This window comes from Chanodichthys erythropterus, chromosome 15 (genome assembly GCF_024489055.1).
Source record: "Chanodichthys erythropterus isolate Z2021 chromosome 15, ASM2448905v1, whole genome shotgun sequence".
Classification (NCBI taxonomy): domain Eukaryota; kingdom Metazoa; phylum Chordata; class Actinopteri; order Cypriniformes; family Xenocyprididae; genus Chanodichthys; species Chanodichthys erythropterus.
This window is the reverse complement of record NC_090235.1, coordinates 27,311,582-27,327,691: the sequence shown is the minus strand read 5'-3', so window position 1 is coordinate 27,327,691 and position 16,110 is coordinate 27,311,582. Positions and strand designations below refer to the sequence as shown.

The window sequence follows — 16,110 nt, the reverse complement described above, 5'->3', positions numbered from 1 at the left end:
TAACCTTTACTAACTTTACTGATCTGCGAAATGTCCATTTAGATCTGTGACATCTATTTAAAGCAGCTGGGAAAATGAGCAGGCATGGAGGGAATTTGGCGCCGTTGGACCTTCTAAACAAACACTCACTCCTTATATCTCACTGTCTTAAACGACTCACTTGGAGCTTTCAGTTCCCACTTGATTTCAACCCTGTCCATGCTTGATGAGAGCCTGGCTTTCAGGTCATTACTAAATGTAGGTCATTGCCATTTAGGAAACTACAAAAGTGATGAAAACTTTTCATAAGCATCTCCTCGTGTTCCCTATTGGTGACTGCAGCATGTCACTCTTGTGCGCCCACTCCTCTTGAATTCTTTTGCTGTGTCATGTCCATGTGCAGATACTACACTTGCCACCCATTGGACACTGATCCTATTTATTTGCATAAAATTGGCTCTTTGCTGTTCTATTGGTTGCAGTGAGCAGGTCACCTCCCAGAGGACCTCATGATTCCTGATTAGCTCGAGTTGGTGCCCGCGCTGTATGTGCTCATATTTCTTCCCCCTTCTGTTTTATTAATAAATGTAAACAGATTAAATGTTGCCTGGGAGACCTGCGGCATATGTTTAAACTCGGTCAGAGAGAGGCCAGACTATCTCTGTCCTATTTTCATATTCAGTTGGCTACCAGCTCTTCAGTTGGGGTTCACTTCATGGTTACTGTCCTGGAATTTTGTTAATCTGAGTTGAGGTGAGTTGATGAATTTATATATATAACAGTTTTCTCAAAGGCTTTTGATGTTCGAATATTTACATTGGCACAGTATCATAGATCTAGCTACATCTTTAGACTTGTCATATCACTACCTACTCACTGCACAGTGCCTTCGTGTTTTTCTTTCACACTTTGTTTCTATTCTTGGCGATGGTTTCAAAAGTCTGGTAAACTGCAGGAAAGGTATTATTGAAGAAAAATGCACATCTACTTTTCCTTGATTAGTTATTAGTCTCCTCAAAACAACATGTAAAATGCTAATATGTCATATAGCATGCCTAAGTAAACATGTTAAAGGAATGAGCAGTTGTTCGTGATGGGGATTTTGAGATCATTGGCACTGGTGGAATGTTCTCTGTCTGTTCTTGCTGCCAGTTTCAGCAGCAGCTGCTCTCTGTGTCCCACAGAGACTGGCATAAGAAATACCAGCCCTGTGTAATGATGGATGGGCATTTCTAGATACTAAAATCATACACTGAAAAACATTTGGTGAAGAAACTCACAATTTCACAATTAATTACAAAGTAGTAACGTATTGAATTATACATTAAATTCTGTAATATAATTCTTGTAAACATAATCCAATAATCTTTGTATTATTAAAAAAAAAAAAAAAAATTACAGTCTGGGCAAAGCTAATGTGAAAAAAAATAGTTTCCTCTTTTAGTTGATTGACAGCATTTTGATAAAGATGTGTATTTGTAGAAATATTTACATTTTACTCACTTCCTGATTATCACATGTCTGCCAGATGCAAGGGTACTATGTATGTAACAATGTGTACATGTTCTTTACAACTGATCAAAGGTCCACTAACAGATGTTAATCTAAATGAACACTATCTATAAGTGTATTCATGATCAGTCAGCTGTTCGACAAGTTTATGCAGCTGTCCCTCAATGACGCATTAGCTTCAGATTTCCTGTCACCATCCTTAGCATCTCTCAAGAATCACAGTTCACAAAGTACATTGTACATACACTTAAAGGGATAGTTCACCCCAAAATGAAATTTCTGTCATTAATTACTCACCATCATGTTGTTCCAAACTCGTAAGACCTTCATTCATCTTTGGAAGACAAATAAAGATATTTTTGTTGAAATCCGAGGGTTTCCAAACCACACATAGGCAGCAAATTCATTGCACCTTTTGAGGTCCAGAAAGGTAGTAAAGACATTGTTAAAATAGTCCATGTGACTACAGTGGTTCAACCTTAAAGGATTAGTCCACTTTTAAATAAACTTTTCCTGATAATTTACTCACCCCCATGTCATCCAAGATGTTCATGTCTTTCTTTCGTCAGTCGAAAAGAAATTTAAGGTTTTTGAGGAAAACTTTCCAGGATTTTTCTCAATATAGTGGATTTCAATGGCTACCAACAGGATGAAGGTCCAAATTGCAGTTTCAGTGCAGCTTCACAGGGTTTTAAACGATACCAGACGAGGAATAAGGGTCTTATCTAGCAAAAAGATCAGTCATTTTCAAAAAAAAATATAACCGTTTATGCTTTATAAACACAAAGTATCGCCTTGAGCGTACTTTCCGTTTCTGCATTCCGCATTTTTTCCGTAAGTAGAATAGGAAAGGTGTAGGACATTCAGCTGCGCTGAAACTGCAATTTGGACCTTCAACCTGTTGGTAGCAGTTGAAATCCACTATATGGAGAAAAATCCTGGAATGTTTTCCTCAAAAACCTTTTCGACTGACGTAATAAAGACATGAACATCTTGAATGACACGGGGGTGAGTAAATTATCAGGAAAAGTTTATTTAAAAGTGGACTAATGGAATAATGTTATGAAGCGACAAGAATACTTTTTGCAGCTTCAAAGGGCTCTACGCAAACCCAGCCGAGGAATAAGGGTCTATTCTGGTTAAACGATCGGCCATTTTCTAAAAAAATAATAATAATTATATACTTTTTACCCACAAATGCTCATCTTGCACTAGCTCTGTGATGCGCCATGCATTACGTAATCACGTTGGAACGGTCATGCGTGGCGTAGGCAGAAGTACCGAGCAAGTGTTTACAAAGCGAACGTGCAAAGACTTTTGTAAACGGCCTTTACCAAAAAAAGATAAAACAATAATGTCGGACAATTTTGAAATTAGATTTTTTCGCCCTGCCGCGGTACTTCCGCCTACGTCATGCATGACATTTCCAACGTGATTACAAAATGCGTGGCGCATCACAGAGCTAGTGCAAAATGAAAATTTGTGGTTCACTATATATATAGAAAGATCCTGGAATGTTTTCCTCAAGAACTAACCTTTTTTTTAAGGAAATGACAAGAATACTTTTTGTGTGCAAAAACAAAACAAAAACACAACTTTATTTAACAATTGTTGTCATACGCAGTTGATGTAGTGTACGCAATAAAGGGCTTCCGTGTTCATTATTGGTCGGGCTCCCACGTTAGCATCGCACGTATGTGTCGTGCTGCTCATGTGTACAGAGTTGGCCAATACTGACCCAGCATTTGGACGTAAACACGGAAGCGCTGCACTGCATTCACTACGAAGATAAACAAAGGTCTTATAGGTTTGGAACAACATGACAGAATGACAGAAATTTTATTTTTGGGTGAATTAACCCTTTAAAATCTAAAAAATGAACTTGGCTAACCACAAGATTGTTCACTCCATACATTTACAGAGGTCAACATATAAAATGGAGGATCAAGAAATGAACTTTGAGCAAACTTATGGATCTCTATCAGAGACAGACAGAACATTCGAACCCTTATTTATTGAAGAGGAAGATGAAGACTACTTTGAAGATTGCTTGGAAGAGATCGAGGCTGCTCTAACTCTTCCCGGAGAGTCCATGCCTTATTCACAAAAATGCAAAGATGCTTTGCAAGCTGAGTTTAATGGACTTATGCAACAGATGTTGGCACAGTTAGATGTTTTTGATGGAGCTCACCCAACCACATCTGCACCACTAGAGTTATTTTCAGAAACAGAGAACAAAATGGACAAGAATGGAATAACAAAAACAATAAAGTTTGGAGAAACGTGCATTCCAGAGAAAGAGGAAACTGTGTTGGAGGGAGAAGTTGATGCTGCAGACATCCCTGTCGAGGCAAGGCCTGAGTTGTCTGCCACCATGGAATTACAAAAGCTCAGAGCAGCATTTGAGAGCTGTATTGAGGAGGTGGGCCAGTTGGAACGCAGAAGGGATGAGTTGGTTCAGGAGCTTCTGGAGCTGGAGGAGCCCATGGCCCAAGAGCTGCAGACTGTAAGGGAAGCTCTGGGGGAGGAAAAAGGCCTCCTGTCCAAAGTCAGGCTGGAGAGACAAAGCCTGCAAGAAGAGACTCTAATGACTAAGAGACGCCTGTTCATAGCGGCTCGAGGCTGTGCACAGAGACAAGCAGAGCTTGAATTACAACAGAAAGAGGTGGAGCAGCTCAACCAAGCTCAGGTAGTGTTCAATAAACCAGACTGGTGCGAATGCATTGAAACTGCTCCAGAAAAGTTGTAGATTATTTTATTCCACCAAATGATTTTTACATCAACTACAAAGAGGACTTACAAATGTAGTTTAAATCTTTGTAGCAAAAGGACACCAGACACGGTAGCCAGGTATTAATTAATTATAATAATTATTATCAGGGCCATAACCATCATAGACATTGAGGTGGACAATGGAGGTGGACATTGTTGTTAGGATCGCAAAAAGTTTTTAAAGGATTAGTTCACTATAAAATTAAAATTTCCTCAATTGACTCGACCCCATGCCATCCAAGATGTTAATGTCTTTCTTTCTTCAATTGAAAAGAAATTAAGGATGAGGAAAACATACCCGGATTTTTCTACATATAGTGGACTTCAACAGGTTGAAGGTCCAAAGTGCAGTTTCAGTGCAGCTTCAAAGGACTCAACTCAATCCCAGCCAAGGAATAAGGGTCTTTTCTGGTGAAATGATCATTTTCTAAAAAAAAAAAAATATTACATTACGTAATCACGTTGGAAAGGTCACGCGTGACGTAGGCAGAAGTACGGAGCAAGTGTTTACAAAGCGAACATGCAAAGACTTTTGTAAACGGCCTTTACCAAAAAAAAAAAAAAAAAGATAAAACAACAATGTCGAACGATTTTGAAGTTGGAGAAAAGGAGAATTTTTCGCCCTACCACGGTACTTCCACCTACGTCACGCATGACCTTTCCAACATGATCACGAAATGTGTGGCGCATCACAGAGCTAGTGCAAAACGAGCATTTGTGGTTCACTATATATAGAAAGATCCTGGAATGTTTTCCTCAAAAACTACTCAACTTTTTAAATGGAATGTCACCATTTTGAATATTGAGAATATGCTATTATTTGCATGATTTGTGTAATTCATAACTGCATATGAAAAGAAACATTTTACATTTTTTACATTAGACATACAAATAAGAGTGAATATTTGCAAATAGTTTCAACTGATTACTTCATAACAATAATAGACTTTTTTAGAACTGTCATTTCTTTTTCTTTTTCTTAATTCCCTTAAATCCATTTGAATTCTTTAATTTACATCCCCCACTTCACTTCAAAAAAACTTTAGTTCCCCCTCAATGTTCAAGACATGGTTACGGCCTTGAGATATAATATATATATTATATATATATATATATATATATAATTATTTTGTAATAATATTTATTTGAAAAAAAAATAAAAATTAAGTTAAGGTGTTCAATCCTGCATTCATAAAATCAGGAGGAGCTGAAGTCCCTTGCTGTTAAGCTGACTGAGGAGATTACCAAGATTCATTCAGATCACCAAAGCCACCTGCAGGAAGTGCAGAAGCAGCAGAAAATCACTCAAGAATCCAGCAAGAGGAAGACCCGCTCTTATGTGACTCAAGGACGACGGGCCTCTTGTGACCTACAGCAGTACCTACAGGGTGGAATAAAAGCTCTGGAGGAATTTTACGAACCTCGGTTAGTGTCCCTGTTAAAGAGACGGGAGGCTACCACGGATGCTCTCAGTAAGGCTAAAGAGCAATGCCAAGAGATGAAAGCCCAGTTAGAACCACTGAGAGAAGAAGAGCAGATGCTGAGACTCCAGAGAACTTGTCTGGAGGAGAGGATCCGACTAATGGAGAAACAGAGGAGGGAAAATGTAGAACAATATCGGGTGCGTAATTTTCATTGATTTTACATGTCATCTCAGATTGCAAACTAACAGTTTAATGTTCTTCATTCAGGAGACGGTTGACGTCTTAGAGGAGAACATCAGAGAACTGAAAATTCAGCTCAAGATCCAGATAAAGAAGAGTGAAGAATTAGAGATTCTGAAGAAAAGCATGGCCAAAGAGCTGATCTTTTACAGGCAAGTACAGGCACTTTTCAAAGGACCGTTTCTCATTGCACACTGCAAAGTAATTTGAGAAATTAATATTATACCATGCACAAATCAAGTGACAAAAACTATATCTTCCATGTTAATGCATTTTTGTCCTAACCAGATGCTAGGTTTCTAGCTCTGTTGCACTTTTCTGGACAGCAGAGATAAATTATTGGTCCAAATGCATACTCTACTATATATTAAAAATCATATGTGTTCTTACTGGTTGTAATTGCTGTATTTGTATTACATTCCTACTTTCAATGTGGACAGAAAAATTACTTTTACTTATTTCTGGAAATGTGTTGCATTGCACCTGGTTAGGACTTTGTGTTAAATGGCATATCTATAGCCTATTTTATATTTATATTTTATATATCCTTTGTTTTACAGAGAGTGTAGAGGGTCCTCGCAAGCAAGAGAACAGTGTGGTGGTGGAAAAAACCTAATGAACTAATGTTTGTGTTATTTTCTCATTAGTTGTTAAATGCTTTTGATATCTTGTCATAGTTTAACCTGAATGTTTATGATAGAGAAGACATGCCAATCACCAAAACAATAAGCACTATTTACCGAAGACACAAGTCAATGTTCTCTGCAAACCAATTTTAAGAAGCTCTCTGAACACCAGGACCAATGTCAGATCTAGATCTTTATCTGACAAGCTCAGAATGTTCTTAAAACAGTGTTTTTGTTGTGTATAAGAAGGAATAAAGCTCTTATATCGAGTGGTGCCTGTGAACTAAGTGCTTTCTCTTATGAGTAAGTGAAGTTGGCAAAACAAGGACTTATTTGGGCATGTAAGAGAGCTCTCTAAACAAACCGACAGCATGATGGTGAGAACGTGTAGATAAAGGACTACTACGAGATGATGAATTAAGTGCTTTGTTGATTTAAAGTGTCTTGTTAATAAGATCTGAGATAAACATGTACGAAGTAGAAATTGTGTTTATATGGCTCGTCTCGTACCTAGTCGCGGATAGAGTAGCCTATAAAGATACAAACTCTGTCATAGTGACAGGGGGCATGTTTTTTTTTTTTTTTAATAAGATTGAATAAGTGGCTATTTTAGGAAATTTTGATAAAACGCAGAAAATATGAACCATACAATCTGACAATGACAAAAATAAAAGGTATTTTGTTGAACACTGGCTTTTGTTCAGTCTTTTTTGTTGACTTAGCCTACTCCAAGAAATGCACCACAAATAAATCTTCTTAAGGTCACTTAAAAGAGGGAACAGCAATAGGCCTGTCGTGAAGTCCCTGCAATCTTCTATCCTGTGATTATCTGCTTTAATTTTCAAGCCTGATTAACTTTAATATTTTAATTTTAATTATAACTATTGCTGAAGGCAGACTAACTTCATTTGATTATCAGTCTAAAAGCAATCTCATATATGTCTGGCTATCACTGGACCAAGCTCAATTTAAAATTGATCATTGGTCTGGGGATTCTGTATGTATTTTCTACCAACGAGCATTATTCACGCAATTGGATAGTCCTTCATCCAATCAGATCAACGATCCGGGTGACGTACTTTGCAGAGCGACACAAAAACTCCAGACAGGTTTAGTTTGTATTGGTTTGTAGCATTGATCAGCGGTTTGCAGAAGCAGCAATGGCATCGAGCGATTTTGGCAGGTTGTGCAAAAAAAACAAACATGACATTGAGTGGTATTTACACCCACTCGAGCGATTTGTTTGCTAAACTAAGAAGTCTTTCAGCATCGTTGAGAGGTTAAAGGTGATACAGAGGATCTTTTTATCGACTGAGAAACCAAAGAGTTTTTGAAATGAGCGCATGCGTAACAGCCACCCCCCTCCTTCACAGATCATTTCGAGGGAACGCCTCCCAAAACTCCTGCACCAGTATTGGAACACAAGTGTTTGTTTACCACCGGCATTTGCTTTGTCGTGTTAGTGGATTCATTATGTCGGACTCACCGCAGGTAACTCATAACCTGCAGTTGTTACTCCTGTCTCCTGACAAAAACATTGCATGCAGCACCTGTGGAGTGTGGAAAGTTCCTGGAGCGCGCACTTCTCTCACAAGGAACGTAATGGCAGCGATTGACAACCCAGAGGGCTGATGTTTTTAAGGCCCTACCTCGTGATGTATATTGATTATTATTAATTTCAGTGCACCAAATAAATAGTCTTTTATCATTTAGTAAAGACAGTTTCAAGTAATATTGCAAAAATGTATAAAACAAAACTGTAGCACCTTTAAAAGGAATTGGATTGACGGTCGTGCTTGCCGTCGCTTCTCAAGGTGGATAAGCCAGTCTGTGATTGATTCCCGCAAAAGTGTAACAGAAGCAGTAGAAATGAATGTACCGGTTTCCAGACCGAGTTGCTGGGCGAAATAAAATCGCCGCCAGATCAGGCTGTTTACCCAGTCTAAATCTCATATTCAAATGACTTGCACTTTACATACCTAAATACAATTAATTGTGGCAAATATTTTGCTATTGTTTGTATACAACTTTTAAATAAGTAAAAATATGACGGTACTTTTACTACAAGTTAAATTTCAGAGTATTTTTTACATTCCTGTACCAGCCGAAAACAAATTACTTAGAAACCTTTTTTTTTTTCTAAAGGCAACTTGCAGTTTACAGCAATGACTTAATACTACATTATCGCTATTAACGACCTATTGGTAAAAGGACCAGTTTACCCAAAAAATTAACTTATGTCAATTTCTGTGACTAACCTTACCTCAAAAAAAACCGCACCATTCCTGTCAGTCTGTGGACGAGCTGCTGTAGTGAAGCGCGAAAGCAAAGCAGATAAGGCCACAGCCAAACAGGTAGCCCCGCCCCAAACTTACGCCAATGGCAGGCAGTCGACTCCAACTTTTTCATTTGATAACACACGTGGACCAGTCGAAATCAGTTTTGAAACAAACAAGCAGCCTAGTTCAAGTGGAATTGGGAATTCACAATTTACCTAAAACACGTGTGTTTAAAACAGAAAATTTTGCAAAAGCTATGCACCAACATTTAAAATAAATTGTATCAACAAAACGGTTTATTCATAATGTTCTGTACAAAGGTATGGACATACAGGAGAAAGACACTGAAAAGTCACAATATTAAAGACATTAAACCACCTGACTGATACATGAAGCTCAAAGGGGGGAAAAAAAAAAGGGGAAAAAAAAAAGTACACAAGAGCTTAATTTATCAATACATCTAGCCATGTAATTAAATGGATGCTTAAATGAAAAATGAATTTGTAGGCCAAGTTAAAAAATAATCTACAGAACATCACCATTGTACCACTGCACTCTGGCCACAATTTACTACACACCTGTATACACTCTGATATCAAGTAATACTTTAAGTATACTTAACTGCAAGGAAGTCCACAAGACACTGGTGGGAAAGGATGAGATGGGTCATGTCTCACATTCTGATATTGACCAATGATCAACTGACATTTTTTCTTAGAAAAATACTCTATTAACATAGTAGAAAATGCCTGGTGGGGAAAGTGTCAATTATTCCTTTTCCATTACTTAGGTGAGAGTTCTTCACTTGTGTGTAGAGAGTTTTTAGAAGTTTTGTCTTATGCTGACAGTGGGGTGGTGTAAAGAGCTGTTTTATCCCTGAACCTCAGTGTCTGCTGCCCCCTCTGGGTCCTCGTCATTATAGATGTTCTCCGCCTAAATAAATAAATAAATGCACAAATAACTGAACTACAATACTATAAAAGGTTATGCTAAAAAATTACAGACAACTCTTTCTATACAATCCACATTAAGAGGTGGCACAGGCTGTATTATGAGGGAACTATTTATTTATTGCAGAGGTGCTGATGCAATAAATAAATAGTTGTAAGAAATGGGCTTAAAAGCTAGTAGTGCCCTCACCATCTGCCAGACTTGCATGATGTTGTCCTCAGACACTGAGCAAATCACCCATGGTTCATTTGGATTCCAGGAGAAGTCTGAGATCTTGGCTGTATGGCCTCCATGGATAAACTGAATAATGAAAAGAAAAAAAAAAAGAAAGAAAAAGAAAAAAAGAGTATCAATACGTTAATAACATGACCTCAAAGAGCAGCATACTGATATTATCAAAACACACACACACACAAAATAAAAACTGAACAGCATTACTACTCACCAGCAGCTCTGGAGGTCCATCCTCCGCATCTTCTGGTGACTGTTCCTCACCAATTTTACTGCAGAACAAACAAAAAAACAAGGAAATCATATTAACAGTGTGAAAAGACTTATGATAAAATAGTTCTATGGTAGTCACAAGTAAAAGGAAGGGGAGACAACCTACCTGAGATCCCAAACATTGAGTCTCCGGTCTGTTCCACTGGAGGCCAGGATGGTCTCATTATGAGGTGACCACTGAACCTGTGGTAACATTTAAAGAGTTCATGTTATCACCCTCAGTTTACATCTAACAATCCTATCTGTAATCAAGGCAGAACGGAACATGATACCTGGAAGATTTCATCTTTGTGCGACTCAAATGAGTGAAGTTTCAGCTTGAGGTTTCGCAGATCCCACAATGCAACAGTCTGAGACACAAATAAAAGCACAACTTAAGACTAAATAGAGAAGCACATTTACAGAGTATTCACAAGAGCAACAGAACCAAACACTGAATGTCACTCTCACTTTGTCAGCTGAACCGGTAGCCAGAATGAACTCGCTGTATGGGTTGAAGGACAAACAGTTGACCTCTGCAGTGTGGGCATCTACCGCATGACTGGGTTTGGATGTGTTATTGGACCGTGTGTCCCAGCTAAAGGAAGACGAAATAGATTAAAATACTGCCCACATTAAGTAAACACAGACTGAACAGTTACATAGGCTTTTAAAATAACATTTTGTGCTAAAAGACATTGAGATTACAGAAACAAACAGGAAGACAAAAGACTTACATCATAAGCTTCTGGTCATCTGCAACAGACCCAAAGAGAGACTCGTGCAGCAGGTGCCAGGACACGTCCTCCACTACAGCAGTGTGACCAGTGAAAATGGTCTTAGCATCCACTATTTTCCCCTCCTTTGGCACTGTGCTGATGTCCCACAGACAGATGGTCTACACAGAAACAGAAGAACTCATAGGAACATGCACACAAAGCATGATCTTCAACATCAGGTTACCAACCTTCCTTGTCAGTCAAACCCTTATGACCTAAAATATTTACTTAAAGATTGAGTAACCTTTTGAGAAATTTATCTTATCCATTTAGTCTTAATTTTACTTTATTATACATTATTTTTTTCAATTTAATTTAGCATTGGATGAATTTAGGGTACATATAAAAGCACAGAGTAATACCTGAACCCTCAAGTGTTTGCAAATATACAGCTTAACTGTGTGTTCACACTGCCGGCGGCGAGAGCGTCAAAGTGACGCTAGTCATTCATTTTCAATAAGAGCCGGCGGCGAGCTCCGGCGAGAGTGGCGCGTCTTGGACGGTGAGCGGCGAGGAGAGTTGAAATCAGGTTAACTTTATGGTAATGAGTTATGACGCGGTTCGGCGGCAACCAATTAGAAATGTAGAGGTCCTCGCTTGAGATGCTTCTGATTGGTTGACGCGACTTGTCACAGTTACTTTGGCTCTGCTTTGACCCTTCCGTCGGCGGCGGTTTGAACGAACAGTACAGCGTTGTTGGCAGGGCGGCCAAGGCGAATGTTGACGCTCTCGCCGGCGGCGGTGTGAACGCACGGTAAGTCAGTTATAGTGATAGTATGTGTGAAATGCACGCCGGCGAAGTGAAATGTCTTACGTGATCATCAGACGCACTCAGCAGACAGCCACTCAGGTTGGGATTCCAGGACAGACCATAACCTTCTTTCTGATGCCCCCTCAGACGCAGGTCAGGAGTGCACTCGCCAGAGGGATCTTCAGGAGCACAAGAGGAGAACAAATTTAGAGGAAAAACTTCAATAAAAATCAATATTGACATCTGATGCCTTCACACAACGGACTCGATTAATAGCTTGGAGATTAGGATTAAGAGTCTCCCATTTAAAAAAAATAAATAAAAAATTAAGGCATTATGAACATGATGTCCAATGGCTAATAAACAAGCTGTTAAACAGTTTGCATTTTGGCATGGCGTCATCAGACCAATCCATTTGAAGCATTGCCCCTAGATACATTCAGTTGGACGTCTTTGTGTCACACCATGCACTGTTTTTCTAAATTAAAAGGTGAACAAAATGTTTCCATCTCATACCAGGTTTGGAGGGGTGTTTGGTGTAGTCAAAGACCAGCACATCACTAGTGGGAGTCTTGGTGGCAATTATGCAGGGGTTCTGTGGCATGTAGCGAGCCCTGTTCACCTCTCCCTCATGATTAATCTTGATCTCAATCTCTATCTTCCCACTCACTGAGCCAAAACCACCAAATTCTGTAAACAGAAACAAATGTGATAACTTGTCATAAGTACATAGGTTCACAGTTTATGATCTACACATATATGATAAGCCACTCGCCTCCTTTTTCACTGTCATAATGCGAGGCATCAAACTGGGCATCATCATTGGGCAGTTGGACGCTGGCAATAACCAGGTGATTCTGCTCATCAGAGGTATGTGTGCCAAGAACCAGGCGGTGCACACTAAAATCCTTCCCTTCAGGTCTGTGAAACATGACAAGTATGAATGTTATTTACACTGACCTTTATAAAAAAATTAAACAATCTCTACCTACACTATATTCATAATCTGCTATTCCTAAAGCTATGGACTTTGCAAGGAAGATCAATATCATCATGAACATCACAGAAAAAAAAAAAAAGTCCACCAAACACATTAAAAAGATAATTTGGAGCCCTACCTACACAACCAGTTGAGAATGTTCCACAGTAGGGTTGCGACAACTAATCAAAATCGATAATGAAGATAATCGACGAGTTTCATTGATTAATAAGCACATGGAAAACATCTGCCAGTGATTACATTTCTATGGACAAAACGCAATTGGAAAACAGAGGATGCAGAGTGAGCTGCTGCAGGAAAAGTGCTTGACCCAAGTTGTCCTAAACATGAGGATGTGTCATTAAACAAAAGCAAAGTCTGTGTGAACTGGATGTTGTGAACAACTTTACTTAGGTATTGTGATGTATTTTGCAAGTGAAACAGAATATTAAATGAGGAAAAAGGGAGCATGTCTTTTTTTCTGCTGGGAATTAATTGGATCTAGAAAAGAGCTGCTGCAGGCTGACAGTTGGAGGGGATGTTCAGTTGAACTGATGTCATAGGTGAAGGAAACAGGGTCAATTTTGATCTCATGCCGACTTTAACATAGCTCGCCTTGTCATTTGCTTTGACAGATGCCTGTGCGGTTTTCATCAGCATATATTTCTTTTTTTTTTTTGTGGCCGACAAGATCTTTATCTTTAAATGTTAGAAAGCCATGCGAGTACTTCCATTTTGCATAAAGGCTTGCCATGACAAAGGGAGTCTATTAAACTTCAGACGTCAAACAGAGCGCCAAACAGAGCGCAACAATTCTTGTTAGACATTAAATAAAAGTTTAAAATTCTACAGGTAACAATTGTATTTTTTGAGAGCAGTAAGCGTAAAGGGACTATTGTAAAGGAGTAATAAATGTAATGTTCAGATGAGTGAATGTTTTCCTCCTATCCCGTACCAGTAAATATTTAGTCTGTACTTTTGTTATTCTTAATTAGAATTTGTAATTTCGTGATTTTAACTTTAAAATTGTAGCAATCAGCTTAAAGGCCCGCTGAAGTGTCTTGGAACGCTCAGCATTATTCAATGTGTTGATGTAATTTCAACTGAAACAGGAAGACAGGGCAGGACATAAACAGCCCTGCCTCTTTTAAAAAAAATAGCCAATAGTGTTACATTTATACCACAGCTTGGCCAGAGCCGTTAAACTCAGCAAAACCTCCATTTCCTTTTAATCTCTAACTGTTTCTCCCCCTAATGCCCTCTATATCACTTTAAAATACAGCATTATATGCAGAATTCAAACAGGTCTGATACCTTTTGTGGTCTGTGTCAACTCGCGGCCCACACATATGATCTGCTCTGTGCTCTTGTGTCTCTGGACCAAAGCAGCTTGCACTCGGGCAGTTCACATGACACTAACGTGAAAATGGACTTCATTCGAAAGCATATTTACTGTCTGAATCGTTCCCTATTCTCTATATTGTGCATTATGTGTCATTCACCATGTAGAAACTAGTAAATGTGAACAAATGACCGATTTCAGCGTCTTCAGTGTCTGTTGATAGTGTAGGAGGGGACGGGACACTTCGGATTCTAGAGAGCATTTGATTGGACAGCAGATCTGACGAGAAGCTGAAGTGCAATGTGATGTCATGAAAATCCATGATCCATTTTAGCGGAAATGAGAGACTAAGTTTTGAATATATAATTCTCCTAAATGCGAATTTTGTCACCGTTTTGGAACACACGAGCCTATTCATAACCTTAAAAGGTGCTATAGAGGATGTTTTGTTTTATAAAAATGTATAACCTCCTTTAAGGCTAACATATTCATACTAAAAGCTAAAAAAAAAAAAAACCAAACAAACAAACAAACAAAAAAAAACGTACATTTTAATTTCAGGGAGAATTTAAATTAATTGTACATAGCCTACATAAATGCATTCACTATATTTGTATTCATCGTCTTCAAATTGCACAGATTTGCATTCATTGCCTTCAAATTTCACATTGTTAGCAGGACAAGTTTGGGCAGAATGTAAAAAAAGATTAAATCAAGAAATAATCGACAGATTAATCGCTTATCAAAATAGTGACTAGTTTCAGCTGATGACAGTAGGTGTGAATGTGTTACCTGGTGACATCTGGCAACCACTGAGCAGTAAGACTGGGCCACTCCAGCGCGTGAGTCATAACCAGATCATAAAGAAACGGAGTGTTTTTCTTCCATATTTTATATTCTTCATTTATCACTCTCTCCTCCACCGCGTCATCAAAGGCAGCTGTAACAGAAAGGGGCGGGAAAACAAGATAAGATCTGTCAAAATGCCTTCAATAGAGGAACTCTTTATAAGAATCTTGAATGTGTAGCTCTTTAAGAGCATCTTGAATATATAAGTTCATAAAGTCGCCCGACAATCTACTAACATTGTAAGATGATGCAATTAATATTGTCCAATTTGTTATAGACGAACTCTATGGGAAACTACTTAAATTAATAACATAGCCCATTATTTTGCAATAAGCATAAGTTAGAAGCGCAAATAATAATAATAAACACAAATCCAAAAACAATGCTGAAAGCTTCCAGTAATGTAGCAACGAATTCCTTGAATTTACACACCTCAACTTAAAAACCAAACAAACTAGCCGCAGCTAATGCTGCGCTAATTTACCTAAACTATTAAACTATCTAGTTACTTTCCAACATGTTCCCATCATAAAAGAATGAATTTAGGCCGAATAACAGGTCATGAGCGCTCATAAAAAGCTCTAGAGTGTAAACTGTACTGATGCAGCAAAGACTGTCGTTATGGCGGGATTTGGCCTGCGCAGAAATCACACCAACAAACACCTCAGCTGCCGCTACCGGCTTCATTTAACCAGCCGCCGCTAAAAGAGAGAGTACACCGAATACACCAAACCATACTAACCTTCTTTATCAGCCATAGCGACTCGACAGACAGCTATCACTCGTAAACTTAACCGATAACAAGATACCGGTGTAGTTTCCACTGGAGTGCAGGATGCTCTTTGTCTCGCGCCGGCGTGCACGTTCGCGCCAACTCGGACAGACACAGCAGAGCACGCGCCACCAATGAGCGGAGAGGAGAAGAGCGGCTTCTTCTGCAGAGGAGGGTGATCGCACACTGCAACCACTATACTGCCCTCTGTTGATACCACGCGACAACATGAAAAATCATTTCCATGACAGGATCCCCTCACAGACAGTTGTCATTACTGTAAAGCAAATATAGTACCATTTGCTCTCATTAAACTGTATATTACCATGTTACAGTATTGAGACTTAAATGAATATAACAAATATTTACAGT

At 38.8% G+C, this 16,110-nt stretch overlaps 2 protein-coding genes across 2 annotated transcripts; one reads left to right on the top strand and one right to left on the bottom strand.

Moving 5' to 3' along the window:
• The first annotated feature begins 546 nt into the window (after nt 1–546).
• sync (syncoilin, intermediate filament protein) lies at nt 547–7,180 on the top strand. Its single transcript, XM_067412179.1, has 5 exons — nt 547–732; nt 3,413–4,180; nt 5,465–5,884; nt 5,955–6,079; nt 6,488–7,180. The coding sequence occupies exons 2-5, from the start codon at nt 3,428–3,430 to the stop codon at nt 6,549–6,551; spliced, it is 1,362 nt and encodes a 453-aa protein (XP_067268280.1). The 5' UTR covers nt 547–732; nt 3,413–3,427; the 3' UTR covers nt 6,552–7,180.
• Nucleotides 7,181–9,118: 1,938 nt separating this feature from the next.
• Nucleotides 9,119–16,045, bottom strand: rbbp4 (retinoblastoma binding protein 4). The gene is made up of 12 exons (XM_067410872.1): nt 15,709–16,045; nt 14,910–15,057; nt 12,572–12,717; nt 12,313–12,486; nt 11,860–11,975; nt 11,004–11,164; nt 10,738–10,864; nt 10,560–10,637; nt 10,394–10,470; nt 10,229–10,286; nt 9,973–10,083; nt 9,119–9,765 (listed from the first exon to the last, which is right to left on the bottom strand). The coding sequence occupies exons 1-12, from the start codon at nt 15,722–15,724 to the stop codon at nt 9,703–9,705; spliced, it is 1,275 nt and encodes a 424-aa protein (XP_067266973.1). The 5' UTR covers nt 15,725–16,045; the 3' UTR covers nt 9,119–9,702.
• Between the last annotated feature and the right edge of the window lie 65 nt (nt 16,046–16,110).

What these genes read in the sequence shown, in the direction of transcription:
- sync (XM_067412179.1), top strand. Translation starts at nt 3,428, where the DNA reads ATGGAGGATCAAGAAATGAACTTTGAGCAAACTTATGGATCTCTATCA. An exon ending in AGCAGCTCAACCAAGCTCAG is followed by an intron (nt 4,181 to 5,464) that starts GTAGTGTTCAAT and finishes TCATAAAATCAG; the next exon opens with GAGGAGCTGAAGTCCCTTGC. An exon ending in AAAGAGCTGATCTTTTACAG is followed by an intron (nt 6,080 to 6,487) that starts GCAAGTACAGGC and finishes TTTGTTTTACAG; the next exon opens with AGAGTGTAGAGGGTCCTCGC.
- rbbp4 (XM_067410872.1), bottom strand. An exon ending in CTCAATGTTTGGGATCTCAG is followed by an intron (nt 10,287 to 10,393) that starts GTAGGTTGTCTC and finishes TTTGTTCTGCAG; the next exon opens with TAAAATTGGTGAGGAACAGT. An exon ending in ATGGACCTCCAGAGCTGCTG is followed by an intron (nt 10,084 to 10,228) that starts GTGAGTAGTAAT and finishes TTCATTATTCAG; the next exon opens with TTTATCCATGGAGGCCATAC.